At 41.4% G+C, this 18,002-nt stretch overlaps 3 protein-coding genes across 3 annotated transcripts in view; 1 reads left to right on the top strand and 2 right to left on the bottom strand.

Moving 5' to 3' along the window:
* The window catches only part of LOC124165554 (EP300-interacting inhibitor of differentiation 3-like), a 50,331-nt gene extending 47,570 nt beyond the window's left edge, over positions 1-2,761 (top strand). The window contains exon 7 of the mRNA XM_046543007.1: positions 2,330-2,761. Within this exon, the coding sequence (XP_046398963.1) occupies positions 2,330-2,425 (96 nt within the window). The 3' untranslated portion in view covers positions 2,426-2,761. The remainder of the gene's footprint in view (positions 1-2,329) is intronic.
* An 8,206-nt stretch (positions 2,762-10,967) lies between these two features.
* LOC124164994 lies at positions 10,968-12,882 on the bottom strand. The gene is made up of 2 exons (XM_046542232.1): positions 12,689-12,882; positions 10,968-11,571 (listed from the first exon to the last, which is right to left on the bottom strand). Exons 1-2 carry the CDS (start codon positions 12,880-12,882, stop codon positions 10,968-10,970), a joined length of 798 nt encoding a protein of 265 aa, XP_046398188.1.
* Positions 12,883-12,987: 105 nt separating this feature from the next.
* Positions 12,988-15,406, bottom strand: LOC124164993. Its single transcript, XM_046542231.1, has 3 exons — positions 15,317-15,406; positions 14,242-15,012; positions 12,988-14,097 (listed from the first exon to the last, which is right to left on the bottom strand). The coding sequence occupies exons 1-3, from the start codon at positions 15,404-15,406 to the stop codon at positions 12,988-12,990; spliced, it is 1,971 nt and encodes a 656-aa protein (XP_046398187.1).
* Positions 15,407-18,002: the final 2,596 nt, after the last annotated feature.

Below are 18,002 nucleotides of genomic sequence, written 5' to 3'. Positions count from 1 at the left end.
CCACATCTTGAGACATGATGGCCTGATGAAGACAATTGTCGAAGGACAGGTGGAAGGCAAGAATGGAAAAGGAAGACCTCGAACAAAATATATGGAACAAGTAAAGAGAGATGTGAAAGAGAAGAAATACGTAGGAGTGAAAAGATTAGCTGATAGGAGAACTGAGTGGAGAGCTGCGTCAAACCAATCCTAGGATTGTTGACCAGTGATGATGATGCTATCTGACTTATCTGAATGAACCTCTCTTCTATCCTTTTTTTCTTTCTCTACTCTTCATTCTTCTTCTGTCTTTTTTTTCGTCCTCGATCTTCTCTCCTTCTTTCTTTTTAATGAAGCAACTTCATGATCCATGGCTTTATTCCTATCGACTGAATCATCCCTTCTCAGCGCATCTTCAAAGGTCTCAGGATCCTCCATCACTTGATTGAAGAACTCCTCTACTTTCATGGTGAAATCTTCAAGATGTTTCGGTCTCTTCAAGGTAGATCGATTTCTCAGAATTCTTCCAGATAAGCGCTCTTGAGTTTTCTTCCTTATCTGTATCTGCCTCACCTCCACCAAGTGATTCTACATCACTAATTGATGATTCTTTCTCGATGTCGATCTCTTCTCCTTTTTGTCGAATGCGTCTCTTGGCCAATAGCTTTCAATGGTAGCTTGACTTTGTCCTTACATTCTTTAACCCTTTCGAGACGGTGGTGTTCTCGCCTTAGCATGACTGCTCTTACTGAGCCCCAACAGACTCTACCGTGCCCTCCGTATGGAGCATTTCTGCAGGACATTCGTTAAGAAGGGTCTCGCTGATGATCGCGCACTCTCAGCACCAACCTTTATCGACCCTTCCTAGCCTAAGGGGACTCTGCATTACGTTGGACTTCGAGGGTAGTTGCGCTCCCTATTTTCAAGGTTTATAACCCTACCAGCACTATTTTCAATCGGTGGTCAATCATGCTTTGTTTATATGAATTAGCTGTATGGATAATTCTTGCTTGCATGCAAATTGCAGACTTCAAATTGAATTCCTTGTTTGATTCTGACAATTGTCAAATTTTGAACTAAGCTCTACCATCAATATTTATGCATTTAATGCAGCAACAATTTCCATGTTGACGTTTATCCTGAAATTCAGATACAAGTTAATATTTATCGTAGAATTTTGTTTAAAAATTGGAAGCACTGCTCAAAAGATTGATAATTCAATTCTTAGTTTATATTTTTTGAGAAAGGAACCAATTTTTATTTCACAAAATGTCAGGATAAACAATTATGACTGTGGTCCCTTACTGCTAAGATTAATATTAGACCAGGGGTCCGGGTACTTGCTCCTGGATTTTGAGGGTAAAGCCTGAGCCCAGCAGTGTTGGGTCATGAAACAAAGACATTGCACATTCGCGACTGTCATAAAAGGGAGAGCTAGGAAACGTATATATATTTGGCAGTCGTTCACCTGCATAGGATAATCTCTGACGAAAATGTGCGGCTTTCGTCTCCCGGGTCAAGAAACGTCCAGACGCATATTTTTGTCTTTAGTCGGGAAAAAGTTAATTCTCTCTTGGAATTGAACATCTCTTGACAGGATAACTCTGTGGTTAGTTGGAACATAAACTCTGTATCATTCATCTCCATTATATCCTACTATAAATCCTTCTTGTCCATCTTTCCCCTCTTTGCGGATGGAATGTGAACGTAGCAGAAAGATCCAATGATACGCAGATGTTTGACTCTCTTGTTTCTTTCCCATCCACAGTTCATAAGGACTGACTCCATATTCTGACAATTTTCCCAGACTGTTACGGTTATGGACCCAGAACACCCTCATACCGCGTGATTTAAGTAAGAAGCAATGAGATGCAGAAAGAAAAGGAATAATGATTTTTTTTCATATGCGTAGCTATTCAATTATGCTAGTAAGCATAATAGGTTTCCATAAATATTGATAAACATGAATGAATGCAGCAATTTCTTTGCATGAAGTGCTTGGGTTCATTTCATTCCCCTTTATTAATGCAATGATACTCGGGGGCTGGTGACTTACTTCTCATTCACATTTTTTTCCTTGAAAAACATATGGCACTGGCGTTGCATTCAGTCAAAGCTAAAGACAAATTTGCTTAAATTTACCCATGGTCAGTGGTAGGCAACTTTAGTTAATTGGTGGGTCTAGTATGAGGATGGAAGTATGTATTTATATCATATACATTTTGTTGTCATCAAAATAGCACCACTTGCATCTTTTGCTTCTCTCTCTGACTATGACATGTCTTTTAGGTTTGGTGTGAATAGTCCTGCCTTTATTCTATTTTAATTTCCAACCTTTTTTTCCCCACAGGCACTTGTCGAGGCTTACCAAATAACGGAGCCAATGATAAGCTTTGGCCTTGCCTCGGATAGTGGAAATGATGCCGGAAGAAGTGGATGTAGCTAATTCTTTTCAATTCATCTGAATGGCCATCTCTTTTTGCTCTAGTGTGTAAATGGCCACAGTTTCACTTGAATTGATCAATCTTATTTATATGTTATCGATTTAAGTTGTGCATTTTATTTTCTATACAATGTTATTAAATGGTATGAATGATGCTTTTAAGATGCAATTGTGACATTCTGTGAGTATTTAATTTTTATTCTATAATATGTGTTGTTTTTATGGTTTATGAAATTCCCATTTGAATTTTTGGATGTAACTGTGTACAGGAAATGAGCCGTAATATTTTTATCAATAAAATCAATTTGTTAAGGCATATGAACAGTTGATGAAAAAGGACTTGTATACTAGGTTATTATATTGGGTTGAAAAATTTCTACTAGGGGCTTATGATCAGTGATTAATTCGAAGGGACGCCCTATTAACCCTCTCATGCATGAGTTACTAAATTCAAGCGATAAAAATTTTTTAAATCGAGTTTCCTCATGTGATTGACCATAATATTGAAGTAATATTGTTATAAATAAACATTTTTGCCATTACATGGCAAAATTTTGACGTCCTCATATGGGGACATTATGCCTGAAACAGGTCATCGTGACAAAATCCGCTGAATTTATGAATTAGATCTTTTAGGTAGAAAAAAATATTCAACTCTACTTTTATTATTTTTATGTCTTTAATTGTTTATTTAACATTCATAGAAACGTATTTTTCAGGTATTTTTTGCTAAATTTTGTTAATGTATAAATGATATCTCGTTCAATATTTTTAACATCAACCTTGCAACAAGGCAAGGAAAATAACATAAAAATTAAAAGCAAACATTTATAACAACTTTACAAAAAAATTATTTTAAAATATGAATCTGAAAATTACAATAGTTACAAAATGTTTAACATTTATAACAATACATATTTTTGGGCCCCTGAATGTACATTTCGTGTAAAACTTTCAAAACAATCCGGAAATAGCGGGACCAAGAGCAAGTGCCGCACATGTATCTGGTTTTGCTTGTGCATCTCTTGTCCTGACACCCATTTGTGTTATTGCTTTTACTGTTTTTGGATAGTGGCCACATGCACTTACTCTTAGCTCATCTATGTCCTTTATGGGTCGGTTTTTTTTCTTCATCGGATGCGAAGAAGGCCTTGATGAATTTGACCGTTCCCTTTTTATCGATTGCTCTGCTTTGCCACTGAAAATCAATCCGTTTGCCACCCTACTCTTGAATTCGAGTACATCCATCGGTACATTATTGCTTTTCCTCCAGAATAGCCAGGCATTAAGCACCGCTACATTCAGCATGTGGTAAAATATCCTCATATACCACCTTGAGTTGCGTATATCGTTCCTGTACAATGCAACAAGGGAATCCATGAGATCCACCCCTCCCATATGCTTACTATAAATTTCAATGCTCACGGGTCGGTTTACATCCGCGTACTCATTATTATCTTTTGACTTTTCCCATGGGTTGAATTCCGGCGTATAATGATATAGTATGCACTGCATTACTGCCAATCCACCAAGCCACGGTTATACCATCTGAAGAAGTAGCAATGGGAGAACTCCCACCTTTCTTTAGGTCTTTTACATCCTTCAACTTTTTTACTGCTTCTTTTAACCTGTTTTCCCTTTATGTTCCAATGTATCATATTCCAATTTATTTCATGCCTCCTGGTACAATTCAAAACAGAAAACATATTCAGATGCCCCAGTCCTTACCCACGTTTTGTATCCCCATTTCTTTGGTTTTTCTTGGGAGATAATTTTTCAAGGATGAGCCCCCTTTAAAAGTAATTATCATCTCGTATATCGATTGTAATTCTTCTGGTTCAAGGGAATTATGGAATGATTTGTGGAGAATTTCCAAAAATGGCCGGGTTTTAATCAACTTGTCCCTGTTATCTTCTGGTATTCTAGAAGAATATGCGAAGTGCAGATATCGCATTATCTCTTCATATCTGTTATTAGTCATGTTTTCAGCCACTTATGAAAGTTTCAAACCAGTGTCTGAAGACCAATAGAGTCTAACTCTGGGACATTTTGCGTACGTCATGGCAAGAGTAATTCCAAGAAAAACTCTCAATTCCAAAATAGGCAGTTTAAAATTTTCTTTGCCATTCTGAAATGCATATAGGCAACTTTGCTCTACTAAATCTTTCATATATTCTTCTGCAATTATACCTAAAAAGTAATCGACAGGAAACTCTCCATTGAAGTTTACCATCATCCGTGAATAAGTCAAACGGGGAGATCCTAATGAAGGGTTATCCTTTTCAGAAAACCATATTGCATTATGATTAGCTGAGGATGGCGATCGCCCAAAACTCACAGATATCAATGTATTTGTACTTGCACTTGTTGGATGTTGCAATGCCAACGGTATCTTAATCAGATGAAGAAGATATTTCTGAAATGTTCCATGGATCATGGATAGAGCCATCACTATCCCATTCCATTCCATCCTCTGATTCTTTATTGAGGATTTCAACAATCCGACTCTGCTCCAGTCGTTTTCTTGATCTAGTGGAGATGCATATGCGATCCTGAGGAAGTATTGCCACTTGTTAGCTAAGTTGAAACAAGGTCATCAATGAAATATTTTTTGGGAGGCGATTATAAATATATATTGTTCCAGCCAACATACTGATTGTGATGCTTAAATATACTTAGAATTTTAGCAAATGACAATTTTATCAATTTCAAACAGTAAAAAAAAACGGGAACTGGAGCACCAAATACTTACGTCAATAACGTCCTTAGTTGGTCTTTTGGGTTCCTATCAGCAAGAGAACTCAGTAGGTTGTGTTTTTCTATAATTAAGTCTCAGTTTTAATAAACTTACATGCCACAAGTTTTCTTCTCAAATATACTATCTCAATTAGCTCTATTGATTATTACAATCTCATGACTAACTAACGTTCTTTTATATATTGCAAATAATGCCTCCCTTAATTTATAAATATTAATATTTAAATAATTTATAATATTTGCTATAAAAATACAAGTCACATTTAGTTACTTAGAAGTGATAAAAATAACTTAATTAATGTAAGCTCATTTCCTTTGAAAGGACCAATAGCGACTTTATCGCAAAACTTGTATAGATATTGGCAATAGAAATTATGAACTAATAATTACATAGTCTTTGTACTGTTTGTAAATATCATACAGCATTACTTATAATAAATAACACTCAAAGTAATTAGCATTGAGCTTCTAAGCATGTAAGAATGTAAAAATATTGGAATAAACAAAACTCCATACTATCCATGCATTTGACCTTATACATGCATAATGTCCTCATTTGAGGACGCATGACATTTGTCCCGTAAACATATTTATAGATATAAAATTTGTTTAACTTACTGCCGTAAATAATTAATGAAACATCAAAAATCAAATATTTATACTCACAGGCAAAATCCACTGGTTGTAGACCCATGAAATCACAGCACGAAAATGAGCTTCCACGCTCCGATCACAGCGCCACTACCCCCACTCCTTTGCTGACTTCCAAGAGGGACAATATAGCACTAATATGAAGTTTCTTTGTCTCTCATGGATCGGAACATCATGAAAAAGCTGCTAGAAGCTTAGGGAACCAACGCACTTACATATGGTTACATTATAGCGACAGACATTTGGCGTCCTCATATGAGGACACCATGCATGAGAGGGTTAAGTAACGCCTAAATTTTAAAACTCCAAAAATTCCAGCACGCCCTTCTTTGTCAATTTGAGAGTAATTTCTCTCACTCCTTTTCAAGGTCCTAGATGCGTAAGCAACTGGTCTTTCTTGACCATTGGGCAGCATGTGGGACAACACTGCCCCCACTCCGAATTGGGAAGCATCACAGGACACTACAATGGGGGTATTCAGTGAATAGTGGGCCAGCACAACACCTGATGACATCACTTTCTTGGCATACGTGATGCAAGCTTCCTCTTGGGCAGTCCACCGCCATGGCACTTTCTCACCTAACAAACTATACAATGGTGCAAAGGCAGTAGCCTTCTGAGGAAAAAATCTATCATAATAGTTGATGCACCCTAAGTAGGTCTGCAACTCACTAACATTCTTTGGGGATGGGGCCTTCAGGAGAGCCTGCACTTTTGACTCCGTTGGTTTGATTCCCTCCCCTGAAATAAGATAGCCCAAGAACTCGAGGCTTCTTGAAGCAAACTGGCACTTGTTGGGATCCACTTGTAGTCCTGTATTCCGAAATTTTGTCAACACACTTCTGACTCTTGCCCAGAGCTCATTCTCTGTCGATGCCTGACAAAGCACATCATCCATATACACCACTACTCCCTCCAAACCAGCAAGTATAGTCTCCATGGTACCTTGGAAAATGGCAGGGGAGGAGGATAACCCAGGCGGCAGTCTCAGATCACGATATAAACCCCTGTGTGTATTTAGGGTCAGAATCTTTGAAGATGCTTCATCAACAGAAAGCTGCAAAAATGCTTAGGATAAATCTATTTTGGCAAACCAACTGCCACCTGCCAACTTGCTAAGCATCTCATCAGTGCCAGGGAGAGGGTAAATCTGCCTCATACTCTGCAGATTGACAGTCGTGCTGTAATCACCACAAATTCTTATGGAATTGTCCCGCTTGACAAAATTGACAGTGGGTGTCGCCCACTCAGAGTAGTCCACTCTCCAAAATCCCCTTGGCCACCATTCTGTCAAGCTCTTCGTTTACCATCTCTATTAATGCAAGGGGAACTGGTCTTGCTCGACGGAAAATAGGTTTTGCCCCCTCCCTTAATTGCACTCGTGCTGGGGGTCCGGTGTACTTTCCTAAGTTGGACTGAAACACATCTTGAAACTCCTGCAATGGAGGAGGTGACATGGAGGGCACAATAGTATTGAGTCCTACTAATTGCACGCCCAGAGGCAAGAACCAGTTACGACCAATAAGTGAAGGACCGCTGCCTGCAATCATGATGAGCGGAAGTTTAATTTGCTTTGGGGGCCATATGACGTTAACTTCCATTTCACCCGTAACCAGTAACTGCTCCTGAGACCAGGTGCTGAGTATCACTTTGGGTTTCTTTAGAGCTATTTGCGGGAAATTTTTCTGGTAGGTGTCATAGCCGATAATTGAAAATCCCGCTCCTGAATCTACTTCCATAGCCAACGATTGTCCCTCTACATTTAACTCAACATTCAATGGTGGAGGGGCCGGGGCTGAAAGCACATTAAATATTAGGTAATGGACCCGTTTTTGTTCTTCGCTCCCATCCGGAAAAACTGTGTCCGCGCGAGAATTACTGATTTCAGGCGCCGGCTGACGTAATGGTTCAGGTACCCAACCCAAGGTGTGCGTCGCCGCACGTTGCTGACCTCGATTTGCATGGTATCTATAGGGGGTTGATATTCCTGCTGTTGCATACCAAATGAATTGCTTCTTTGCTGGGACTTCAATTTATTCTTTTTGGAAAAACATGCCTTTTCAATATGGCCCACTTTCCTACAACACTGATAAGAATAAACTCCTCCATTGAGGAGAGGTCTACCCTCCATTGAGGGTAAGGGAAGGATAGGTGTACCCTTCCTAAACCCTTCAGCAAGGGTACGCAAAGGGTATTTTAGAACATTGGTGGGTAGGCCCTCTCCTTCCTGGAGTGTACAGGAAGGGTTCTGCCAGCCTCAATGAAGGGTACAGGAAGGGTAGGACTAATATAAAAACTAAAAATTCATAAATTAACATAAAAATTTTAAAAATCGCTAAGCAACTAAATTAAACTAATGGGGATGAGTTGTAACAGTGATTTCTAAAATTTTAAGACAGAAAATAAATTGGCCTACACTCTGTCTAGAACCCAGAACTCACAAATTAGAGGATAATGACCTAGTGCCTTAACAACCTCAGCCATCGAGGTACCTGTGAGGAGGAGCTTCTTAACAAAACTTATATTAGAAAATCTTAAGATGAGATTTGCACCCGAGTCTATGTGGAAGAAAGCTGACTTTTTTCTACCATGCCTATTTCATTTCAGAAAATAAGATTGGCATACAAATACCAAACATCACTCTCGCCATGTCTCATTGTCAGCCACACAAATAGGTTACATCCTAAAAATGTGAATGAAAGAACTTATAAATGAGCTTTTTTTACACAATTATAGAATCTATTGTGTACACTGGCGTAGCCAGGAATTTCGTTCTAGTGGGGGTGGGGGGGGGGGGGGGTGGGTTCAAAACCAGGTGGGGAAATTTTTGAAAAACAGGATACTAAGTAATGGGCTTTCAACTAATTCAAACATTTTTCATAATCGAAAAAACTTCAATAGTTAAAGAAATATTTTTTAAATTCATTATTTTTCAATATTTTGTTTTCTCTTATGAAGGAAAGTGATTGTGTTTTTATATTTCGGGGGGCGGAGGGTACGATTCAAAAACTGCTTATGTTCTTGTACAGAACTCAATGCTCTTTAGCAGGTGAAAGTAGCTGAGGAGACACTTTCAGGATATGTTTTCCTCAGTTATAAATGCTAAGTCCCAGGGAAGGGTACACAAAGGATTTTTCTACCCTTCCCTTATCGTTAACGGTGGCTAGAGGAAGGGTTGACGGATGGTAAGGGAAGGAGTTCCAAGGAAGGGTACACGAAGGATTTTTCTATCCTTCCCTTACCCTTAATGGTGGGTAGAGGAAGGGTGCCCGGATGGTAAGGGAAGGAGTTCCAAGGAAGGGTACACGAAGGATTTTTCTATCCTTCCCTTACCCTTAAGGGTGGGTAGAGGAAGGGTTGACGGATGGTAAGGGAAGGAGTTCCAAGGAAGGGTGCACGAAGGATTTTTCTATCCTTCCCTTACCCTTAATGGTGGGTAGGGCGTGGGTTGTGCAAGGGTAACTACCCACCATGAAGGCTACTACCCTTCCTTAACCCACCATGGTGGAGTTTATTTTTATCAGGGAATACCTGCATGTAGTCTTCTTATGGGCGCAGGTGGCTGCACCGTGCGCTCCCTCGCAGCGAAAGCATTTCCCTGAGGTCTGAGGTTGATGCTTAGGCGAGGAGAATGATTGAGGGTGCTGCATCCTTCCTTGTGAGTGTGATGGGGGTTGATTCAGCGATCCGGTGCGATGCACGGCGCCCACCATGCCAGGCGTCGATCCCTGAAGACGGGCCACATGGTCCTTCGCAGCTTCCGCTGCCTGGGCTCGGTCGATGACCTTTTGAAGATCGATTGATTCCGCAGCAAACAAGGCTTCCTTCAGCCGCAAATCGCGCATCCCCAATAACACCTGTCCGAGTAGCGACTCGTCGAGATTAGAGAATTCGCAAGTTTCGGCGAGTTGGCGCAAATCCGCCATAAATACTTTAAATGATTCACCCGGTTGCTGAACCCGCTTGTGGAATTCCTCTAAATTTGGCGAAGATCGGTGGAAAAATGCGGAATCGATAAAACCGTACCGTAGCCCGAAATCGCCCGGGGTGGTAAATAAAATCGCCTTTTTGCGAGTTTCGTCCGACATCGCATTAGCGAGGAAATAATATTCTAATTGCTCCTTAAAAATAGCCCATTCCTCGGCGTCACCAGAGGAAAAGTTCGGCGGCGCTCCGATTGTGCCAATACACATCGTGGCGTCAGCCATTCCAGCGGCGTCACTTCACACGTTGAGAAAAAAAGCTATTCACCGCGGATTGCAATAAGTTCGTAAGTCCTCGTCGCCAAAATGTTGTGGATTAGGGGTGAAGAATGATAACCACTTAGTCTTAACTAAATAACAGTATTGTAAAATCCACTCGCCTACCCGACAGAGAGATTTAAAGTTTCGACCGATTGATTCAGGGTTCCGTTTTTTATTGTTAATAGCAAGATTAAATCAACAAATTTTATATCCTTGACATTACATAGCAACGAAAATAAACAAGTTCACTTTCATAATTTCAAGTTGATTCTTCATCCTCCCACTAATTCCTAACCTTATTTACAATTAGTTGGGAATTATATCCACAAAAGGATAGCTTAAGGAATTAAATATTTGTATAAGAAGTTCATGTGATGATTCCTCCAAACCAGGAAGAGTAGCGACTCGGCTTTTTCACCTTTCTTCCACCACGTGTAATGATGAACTCCTCTTTGTTCTAAGCCTTCTTGACAGGCTTTTCCATTGAAGTTGACGAGGTTTCTTCTAATATAGGTGTTGTCGTCGACATTGCTACACCTTCTTGTTGAGAAATCTCCAGCGGGTACAGACGTTGTAAGGGACGATTGCTGTAGATAATCCCCTCACCGCTATAAATCTTGATTTTTGCAGACCTCACGATTCCATCTTTTCCACTGTAGAGCTCCTCAATTTTCCCAAGGGGCCACTCGAACCTCTTCTTGTTGTCACATCCAACGAGTACCACATCTCCCACAGCAGTGGGTCGAATGTTAACTTTCTTCTTCTTCTGAATGAGAAGGGACAGGTACTCTTTTCGAAAACGATCCTTCAGCTGGGTTTGAAGATTCTGCATTTTTCGGTAGCTCTGTTCCAGTCCTTTGGCAAAATTTCCTTCAGGGAAACCTCCAGGCATTTTACGTCTTAAAAACATGGATGGAGAGAGGCACAAGATCATTTCCATCTTCGTTAATGGTTGTAAGTGGACGGTCATTGATGATGGCAGCCACGCTTGCGATACAGGTGCGTAACTCATCAAATGACAACTTGCTCTTGCCGATCATCCTCTTCATGAGGCCCTTGACACTCCTTATGAGTCGTTCCCGGAATCCACCCCACCATGGTGCTGCTTCACAGTTTAGTATCCACTGCAATTTCTTGACTTGACTTATTTTTGCGATCTCCTCCCAATCCAGTTTGTCGAATATGTTCTTTGCACCAATGAAGTTAGTGCCGTTGTCGCTGTAGACAGTATTCGGTCTTCCGTAATTGGCCACGAAACGTTCCAGAGAGTTGAGAAATGTCTCATGAGAGTCTGCAGTTGATAATCCCGTAATGACATCCAGTGATACACATCTGTAGACCGCACAAGTGTAGATCACGATCCAAATCTTCTGTCCATCTCGAATGATAAGTGGACCAGCCAGATCTACTCCCGTGGTCTTAAATACTTCACTGCCTTGCACACGAGCAACTGGGAGTGTTGCCGTCTCAACCTCAAACGCTTTTGCTTCGTGCCTCCTACAAACCGAATGATTCTAGTGACAGTCTTCCTAGCACTGGGTACCCAATATTTCTCCCTCAGTTTCCCCACAGTAGTCTGAATCCCTGCATGACAGTTGGAGAGGTGAATATCCCGAATAAGTCCTTCAACTAACGGATGATGCTGTGGTAAGAGAATGGGAGAAATGAAATCAGTTGTATCTTCCCGGTGTACTAATTTTGACTTAATTCGCAACAATCCATCGGTCCCCATCACCGTAAGTTTCTAGGAACTCCTTGACCATAGACTTGACATTGAATCTCCTTCAATACTGTCTTCTCTGCCAGTCGAAGTTCCTTCGTTGATATGATGGGTGAAGTAATTCTTGCCTTGTTACGACAATTGTAAGTGAAGCGATTGACCCATGCCCAGACTGTTACATTCTTCTGATAAGAGGAAAATCTTGGAGCCGGAAATGGAGTAGAGATCATTGATACTGTCGTTTTCTTCCGTTCCTTGTGGATTTCATCGTCGACAATTTCAGCTGATGTATGACATGGCCAATGTTCCCTACTCAATGTTAACCATTTAGGTCCTTCCCACCACTTTTATTCCACCAATTTTGCCGGAGTACACCCTCGTGAAGGCAGATCTGCTGGGTTGTCTTCTCCAGGCACATGATTCCATTGGCTGGTAGTGGTGGTGTCGAGAATTTCCTTGACGCGGTTCGACACAAACTTCTCCCACTCGTTACCTCTTTTTATCCAAGCCAGAACTGTAGTTGAATCACTCCAATGGTGAAAAGGGATGTCCTTTCCCAGCACTTCCTTCACCGGTCTTGCCATCCTGGCTCCCAAAAATGCTGCTAACATCTCTAATCTGTTGATTGTTGGCTTCTTGACTGGATCAAGACGCGATTTGGCACTGAGAAGTTTGACTTCTCCTTCGTATTCAGATCGGAGGTAGATAACAGTGGCGTATGCCTGTCCACTTGCGTCGCAGAAAACGTGAATCTCTTTCTTGGAATCGGGGTGAAGTTGACAGTAGCGTGTAATCTGTATCGACTTGAGTAGGTAGAGAGTAGCATACCATGACCGGAAAGTTTTCTCTATCTCTTCACCAACCGCGTCATCCCAGCCAACCTTTTCCTCTCACGACTTCTGGACTAGTAGCTTGGGCAGAAGTAGAGCTGGTGCGGTGAATCCAAGTGGATCAAACACTTGTGCGACAATGGAGAGCATGTGACGTTTTGACATGAATATGAACTCCTCCTGTGACTTGATATCTAGTGTCAAGTAGTCTTCTTCTCGATTCCACATCAGCCCCAATACTGGTAGTATCGCAGGCATTCCTAGATCAGCTGAAGTTTCATCTCTTCCTGTAAAGGCCATTGACGCAATTCCATCCATTCCCATCAAACTTCTGATAGTTTTGGTCCTTCTCTTTCACCCCCGTCATCTGGAATGCTTTCCGGATGTCAGCGTAAATTCCAACCTTGTGAAGCCGAAACCGGAGAAGTAATGTTGGGATGAGCTCGATGAGATTAGGACCTTTGTATAAGCAGTCATTGAAAGAGGGAAGCCGTCCATTTCTACACGAAGCGTCGAACACCGATCGAACTGGAGTAGTGAGGCTTTCCTTGAACACTGGTCGATGGGGAAGAAAGTGTCCGTTGTCACCATCATCCACAGTTTTGATGAAGTTTTGAAGTTTTCTTTCTCCCAATCTTTGAAAATGCAGTCGTAGTTCTCCCACTTTCCTGTTTTCTTCAACTTCGCCGTATCTGACCTCAATCGTTTCTCTGCTACTTGACGATTTGTACGAAGTGTTGACTTAGGCTGCTTCCAAGGAAGGGCCACATTGCATCGCTCGTTCATCTCTTCCTTTCGTACGGTCGACTTGTAATAAGAAATCGCCTCGGCATCTTCCTCCGCTGCTGACTTGACCGCCACGGGATCTAATATCCCAATTGTTTCGGGATTCCATAAATCCGTGGTGCTCGGATTGGTAGCCATCATACTGCTGACTATGGTACAGGAAAAGTTACTACTAACGATCCTTGATACATCAGGAACGGGTCCTCCCAACGTCCAACCAAAGATTGATTCTCTGGCAGTTAATCCACAGCCCAGTTTGAACCAATTTCCGGTTAGAATGGAATCCCAATAGTCATTGCCGATGAGTATTTGGATTTCTTCGTATCCCTCACCAACATCATTTATATGAATCCCCACATTAGCTAGATCGATGATCCACTGTCCATGGGGCACCTTGGGAAGATCTCCGCAGATCTTCTCCCGTTGTAGTAGCTCGAACGTTTTCTGTCTATTGTTTTGAAGAGACTCCAGTCGTATTTGAACTATCGGGTGCTTGACTGGGGCCGTAACTTGATCTCCAAACAACACGTTCCTGAGCAATTCGCTTCCAATTGTTTTTGCCTGAATTGGAGTTGCAGTAGAAGCCTTTATGTAGCTGCGTTGATTACCGGTGTCTCCCACGAGCCTGACTATAGACGAGCCTTTTTCTCTCACGACTTGAACTTGTATAGTGTTCAGAAGTACATCCTTGGTACAACGATTCAGATTGTTAGCTGGGAGGGGAATATCCTGTGGTGGTTTCTCCTTTTTTCCAGCCTTCGACTCTTGTAATGAGTTGATTGAAGGGCAGAGGAGAGGATAGTGTTTTCCTTGGCACACAATTCACTTCACATGACTGCGACAGTCCCTGCTCTTATGCTTTCCCTGGAAACACGTGTAACATAGATTCTTCTCTCCCAATTTCTGTTTTCTTTCATCCAAAGTCATTGACTGAGCCTTGACGCATGCCATAGTTTCTTGTCCTCCGATACAGAATCCACAAGAATGTCGTTGAGGAGCGGGACTGGCTACTAGACCTGCTGCTGTAGGAATATCATCTTCCTTCTTGGACTTCCAGTTTCCCTTTTTTGTCCTTCCTCCTTTCGTCGATTGAGAGGTAAAAGGTACACTGGAGTGGAATCCTGCTTTAGCCAGATCGGTCTGCTGGACACTTCGTACCTCCACTCTCATAAATTCCATTAGCGCCTTGAGTTGGTTGCCTTCAGTTTTGTTAAATGAGCTTCTATGCCAAGCACGAAGAATTTCTTCACTAAGGCCTGACTCCACAAGTGGGAAGATAAACGTCTCCGGATCCACTTTCCCTAACTCCAAAGCTTCCAGTGATCGCAGATGAGAACTGAGTTTGAAGTAGTATGACGAAAGGGTCATTTCTTCCTTTCCATTTGTATTCGTGATAACCAAATTCAAGAACTCTCGAATGCAAACTCGTAGCAACAAATCTTTCCTTCCGAAACGTTCTTTTAAGGCACTTATGACATTGGGGTAGTTTTTGGCATCGGCTGGATATCTTTCCACCAACTCCTTACCTTCTGTCCCCTTCTCCATAGCCTGTGATAGATACTCCACCTTATCTGAATCTGTGAGTGTATCGTCGTCATGAATCTTTCGGAAATGAGACCACCAAGCCATGACTTCAACTTCCCGTCAAACTTCTGGAGCTCAATCTTGGGGAGTTTGAGTCTTCTTTTTCTAACTGATCCTGTGTTGTTAGTGGTGTCCATTTCCGTTGAGGACGTTGCTGAAGGCTGAATAGGCGTGATTATCCTCTCACACTTCCGTTGAACTACGGTGAATCGTCTTCGCAAATTCATTACTACTTGCATTTCATCTGCCAATGCCTCTTCGGATGCTTCTGATTCCTCTAATTCCTTAAGGATGGGTGGCATATCTCCTCCCATTTCCTCACAACGTCGTTCATCAGGGTGAGCTCGGCTTCCAAGGCAAGATGATTAGGTTCCTCATCCTTGAGGTCAAGGAGCTTCTCGATGTCGGTCATTATCCTAGTAATCTGTATCTTCAACGCATTCCTTCCTCTAATAAGCTTCTCCATTTTCTCGGCGGCAACTGCGCACTCTTGCGACCGGGATACTTTATTCTACGGCGCACAATAATCCGTTGATATCTGGAACCACACTGGAATAACGCTGCTGTTCACTCCACTTCAGATGGGGAATTTAACCACGGTGAATGACACTCAAACTGGTGCGTGACCCTTACGGTTAGCGTCTTCTCCGTATGTACATTCTCCCACACTCTGGTTGCACACTTGAACGTTGACGATTGGCCACTTAAGGTACTTATCACGAAACAACGCTCTGATCACTGAATTTCGGTGGGACCTCCAAAAGTGTAAAATCTACTCGCCTACCCGAGAGAGAGATTTAAAGTTTCGACCGATTGATTCAGGGTTCCGTTTTTTGTTGTTAATAGCAAGATTAAATCAACAAATTTTATATCCTTGACATTACATCGGTAACCGCCATCCCGGAATACACTTTACCAACAACTGACTCGGCATCCTGGAAGAGGCCGCCGCTGACGTCATGACAAAAGACATACAGATTGCACTTCTGCTAAAACAAATATACATCAACCCCTCCGATTTCTTCGTGGTAAAGCTAAATGATGTTGGGCGGTTGACGCGCTCCGTGACCCGCAATACACGGGACAGGCATTGGGTAACTTGGTGTGATATGCATAGCAGTCCGTTTAAGGGACTGGATTTTCCCTAAATCTTAAGTGCATTGCACTCAACTACTTATTACAATTGCGGTGCTTTTACGGTATTTTCTGCCGGTTTTGCCCTCGGGTCTTCGCGTGGAGGACGGGTGCGGACGGCAATAAACCCAGCGATTCGCGGGCCCTTCTCCAAGCCCATTGTCCTCGTTGGGAACTCCTTTTCGGACCGCGAGGTTTGCTCTCTTACTTTGAAGACGTGCAAATGTTTCTATTCTACTAATTGTGTTTTCCCTGCATGTGCGATTGGCTCGCTCATTTCCAGCCGAGTGCTCCGCATCAGTCTCCCTTCAGCATTTCTTGTCTATCGCGCCCGACCCGAGCTGTCTTGGGGTGGAGGACGGACATGACCAGTGGGCGCCAGCACTATGGAGGGGGGGGGGGGGGCGGGACACTACCGGAATGATTAAGAATGAATTATATTGATTTAAATTATGGCTAAGTTTACCAAAGACGGTGTTTATTATCCTGTTAAATGGGACATGATTGAAATCCAGTTAACTGCTCAATCTGTAAAATATTGCTAGTTTCGAAAGAGAAGGGCGCCAGAGATTTCGAGGCCGCAGGGCGCCCCGGGGTTCGATCCCGCCACGGGGCCTGCAGTTTGCGCCGAAGGAAAAAAAAACGTCGAGTTAAATACTAAGCACGCAGACATACACCCGAAATTGGAATGTAACAGTGCATTCAAAGTGTAGTTGACCAGTTATGGATACAATGACATTAACACGCCAAGACTTATACAGTATGGCCTTGCCAAATAGGTCCATGAAGCAGAAAGATTCAACCGTATTGGAATTTTTAAAAAGTAACCTTTTTTTAAGAAGACGAGGAATAAAACGCTGCTTGCGATCTTCATTCAAGTGTTTTTTCACCAATATTTTCGAAAGTTGGATGATTACTCCAGAGTTAACAGTAGATTTCTGAATTCAAATAAAATTTGGTAAAAATAGCCCTTCCTCTGCTGCTGTTTTAAAATATCTCGCAAATATCCTCGAGTTGGTAAAGAATTGGGTAGTTAATTCCTTCATCAAAGAGTATAATAATATAATAATAATAATAATAATAATAATAATAATAATAATAATAATAATTTATTCTTCCATGCATACATATTTTTTACAGACTATTACATCCATTCAAGGAAGTAAGGTAGCCCATAAGGCAATAAGCCTGTGTTTAGGCTAACTTCAAATTTCATAAATTGCGGAAATGATAACACATACAACCAAAATACACAATAACTTGAGAAAAAAAAACGTGCGTAATAATATAATAACAGAGCTGACCTTAAGATGAGATACAACTTATAATGTACAACACATATGATGCCTATAGGGTATTTTCTGCAATATACCGTCCCTTTACCATAGCTTTTCGATGTCTTCAAAAGTCATTATCCATTTCTGTATCAACCTTTTGTATTTACCAAAACAATTTGTCTCTTTAATTGTATTTGGTAGCATATTATACAATTTTGGTCCCATATACAAAAAACTCTTTTTATACATCGTTAAATTAGGCTTGTGCATAGGGATCGAGAAACCTCTGCGAGAATTAAATAGCACATTGCTCCCAAAAATTTTTGGGCTGTATCCACTACGCAAAAAAAACATTTTTAACACTTTATAACAATACATATATCTTAGCGGGAGTATGTTAAGTTCAATGAATAAAGGACGGGAATGTTCGTAACGCTTTTTAAGTAATAATAGTCTAACAATTTTTTTCTGCACGAAGTAGGCTGATTTTAAGGTGTTAAAATATGCTCCACCCCAACAAGTAAGCCCATAATCCAACTTGGAGTGTACCAAAGCATGGTAAATCATTTTTCGGGCAAAGAGAGGGCATTTATTACG

The sequence above is a fragment of the Ischnura elegans genome, chromosome 9 (genome assembly GCF_921293095.1).
Source record: "Ischnura elegans chromosome 9, ioIscEleg1.1, whole genome shotgun sequence".
NCBI classification, from domain to species: Eukaryota; Metazoa; Arthropoda; class Insecta; order Odonata; family Coenagrionidae; genus Ischnura; species Ischnura elegans.
Note: the sequence above shows the minus strand (reverse complement) of the source record. Positions and strands in the feature narration are given on the sequence as shown.

Excerpts from the sequence above, each read along its gene's own strand:
- LOC124164993 (XM_046542231.1), bottom strand. The coding sequence starts at position 15,406 with ATGACCGACATCGAGAAGCTCCTTGACCTCAAGGATGAGGAACCTAAT. Across the intron at positions 15,013-15,316 it reads TCACCCTGATGAACGACGTT|ATTCATGACGACGATACACT; the intron begins GTGAGGAAATGG and ends CATTTCCGAAAG. Across the intron at positions 14,098-14,241 it reads GCAGGGACTGTCGCAGTCAT|GATGTACTTCTGAACACTAT; the intron begins GTGAAGTGAATT and ends CGTTGTACCAAG.
- LOC124164994 (XM_046542232.1), bottom strand. The coding sequence starts at position 12,882 with ATGCCTGCGATACTACCAGTATTGGGGCTGATGTGGAATCGAGAAGAA. Across the intron at positions 11,572-12,688 it reads AAGCTACTAGTCCAGAAGTC|GAGGCACGAAGCAAAAGCGT; the intron begins GTGAGAGGAAAA and ends TTCGGTTTGTAG.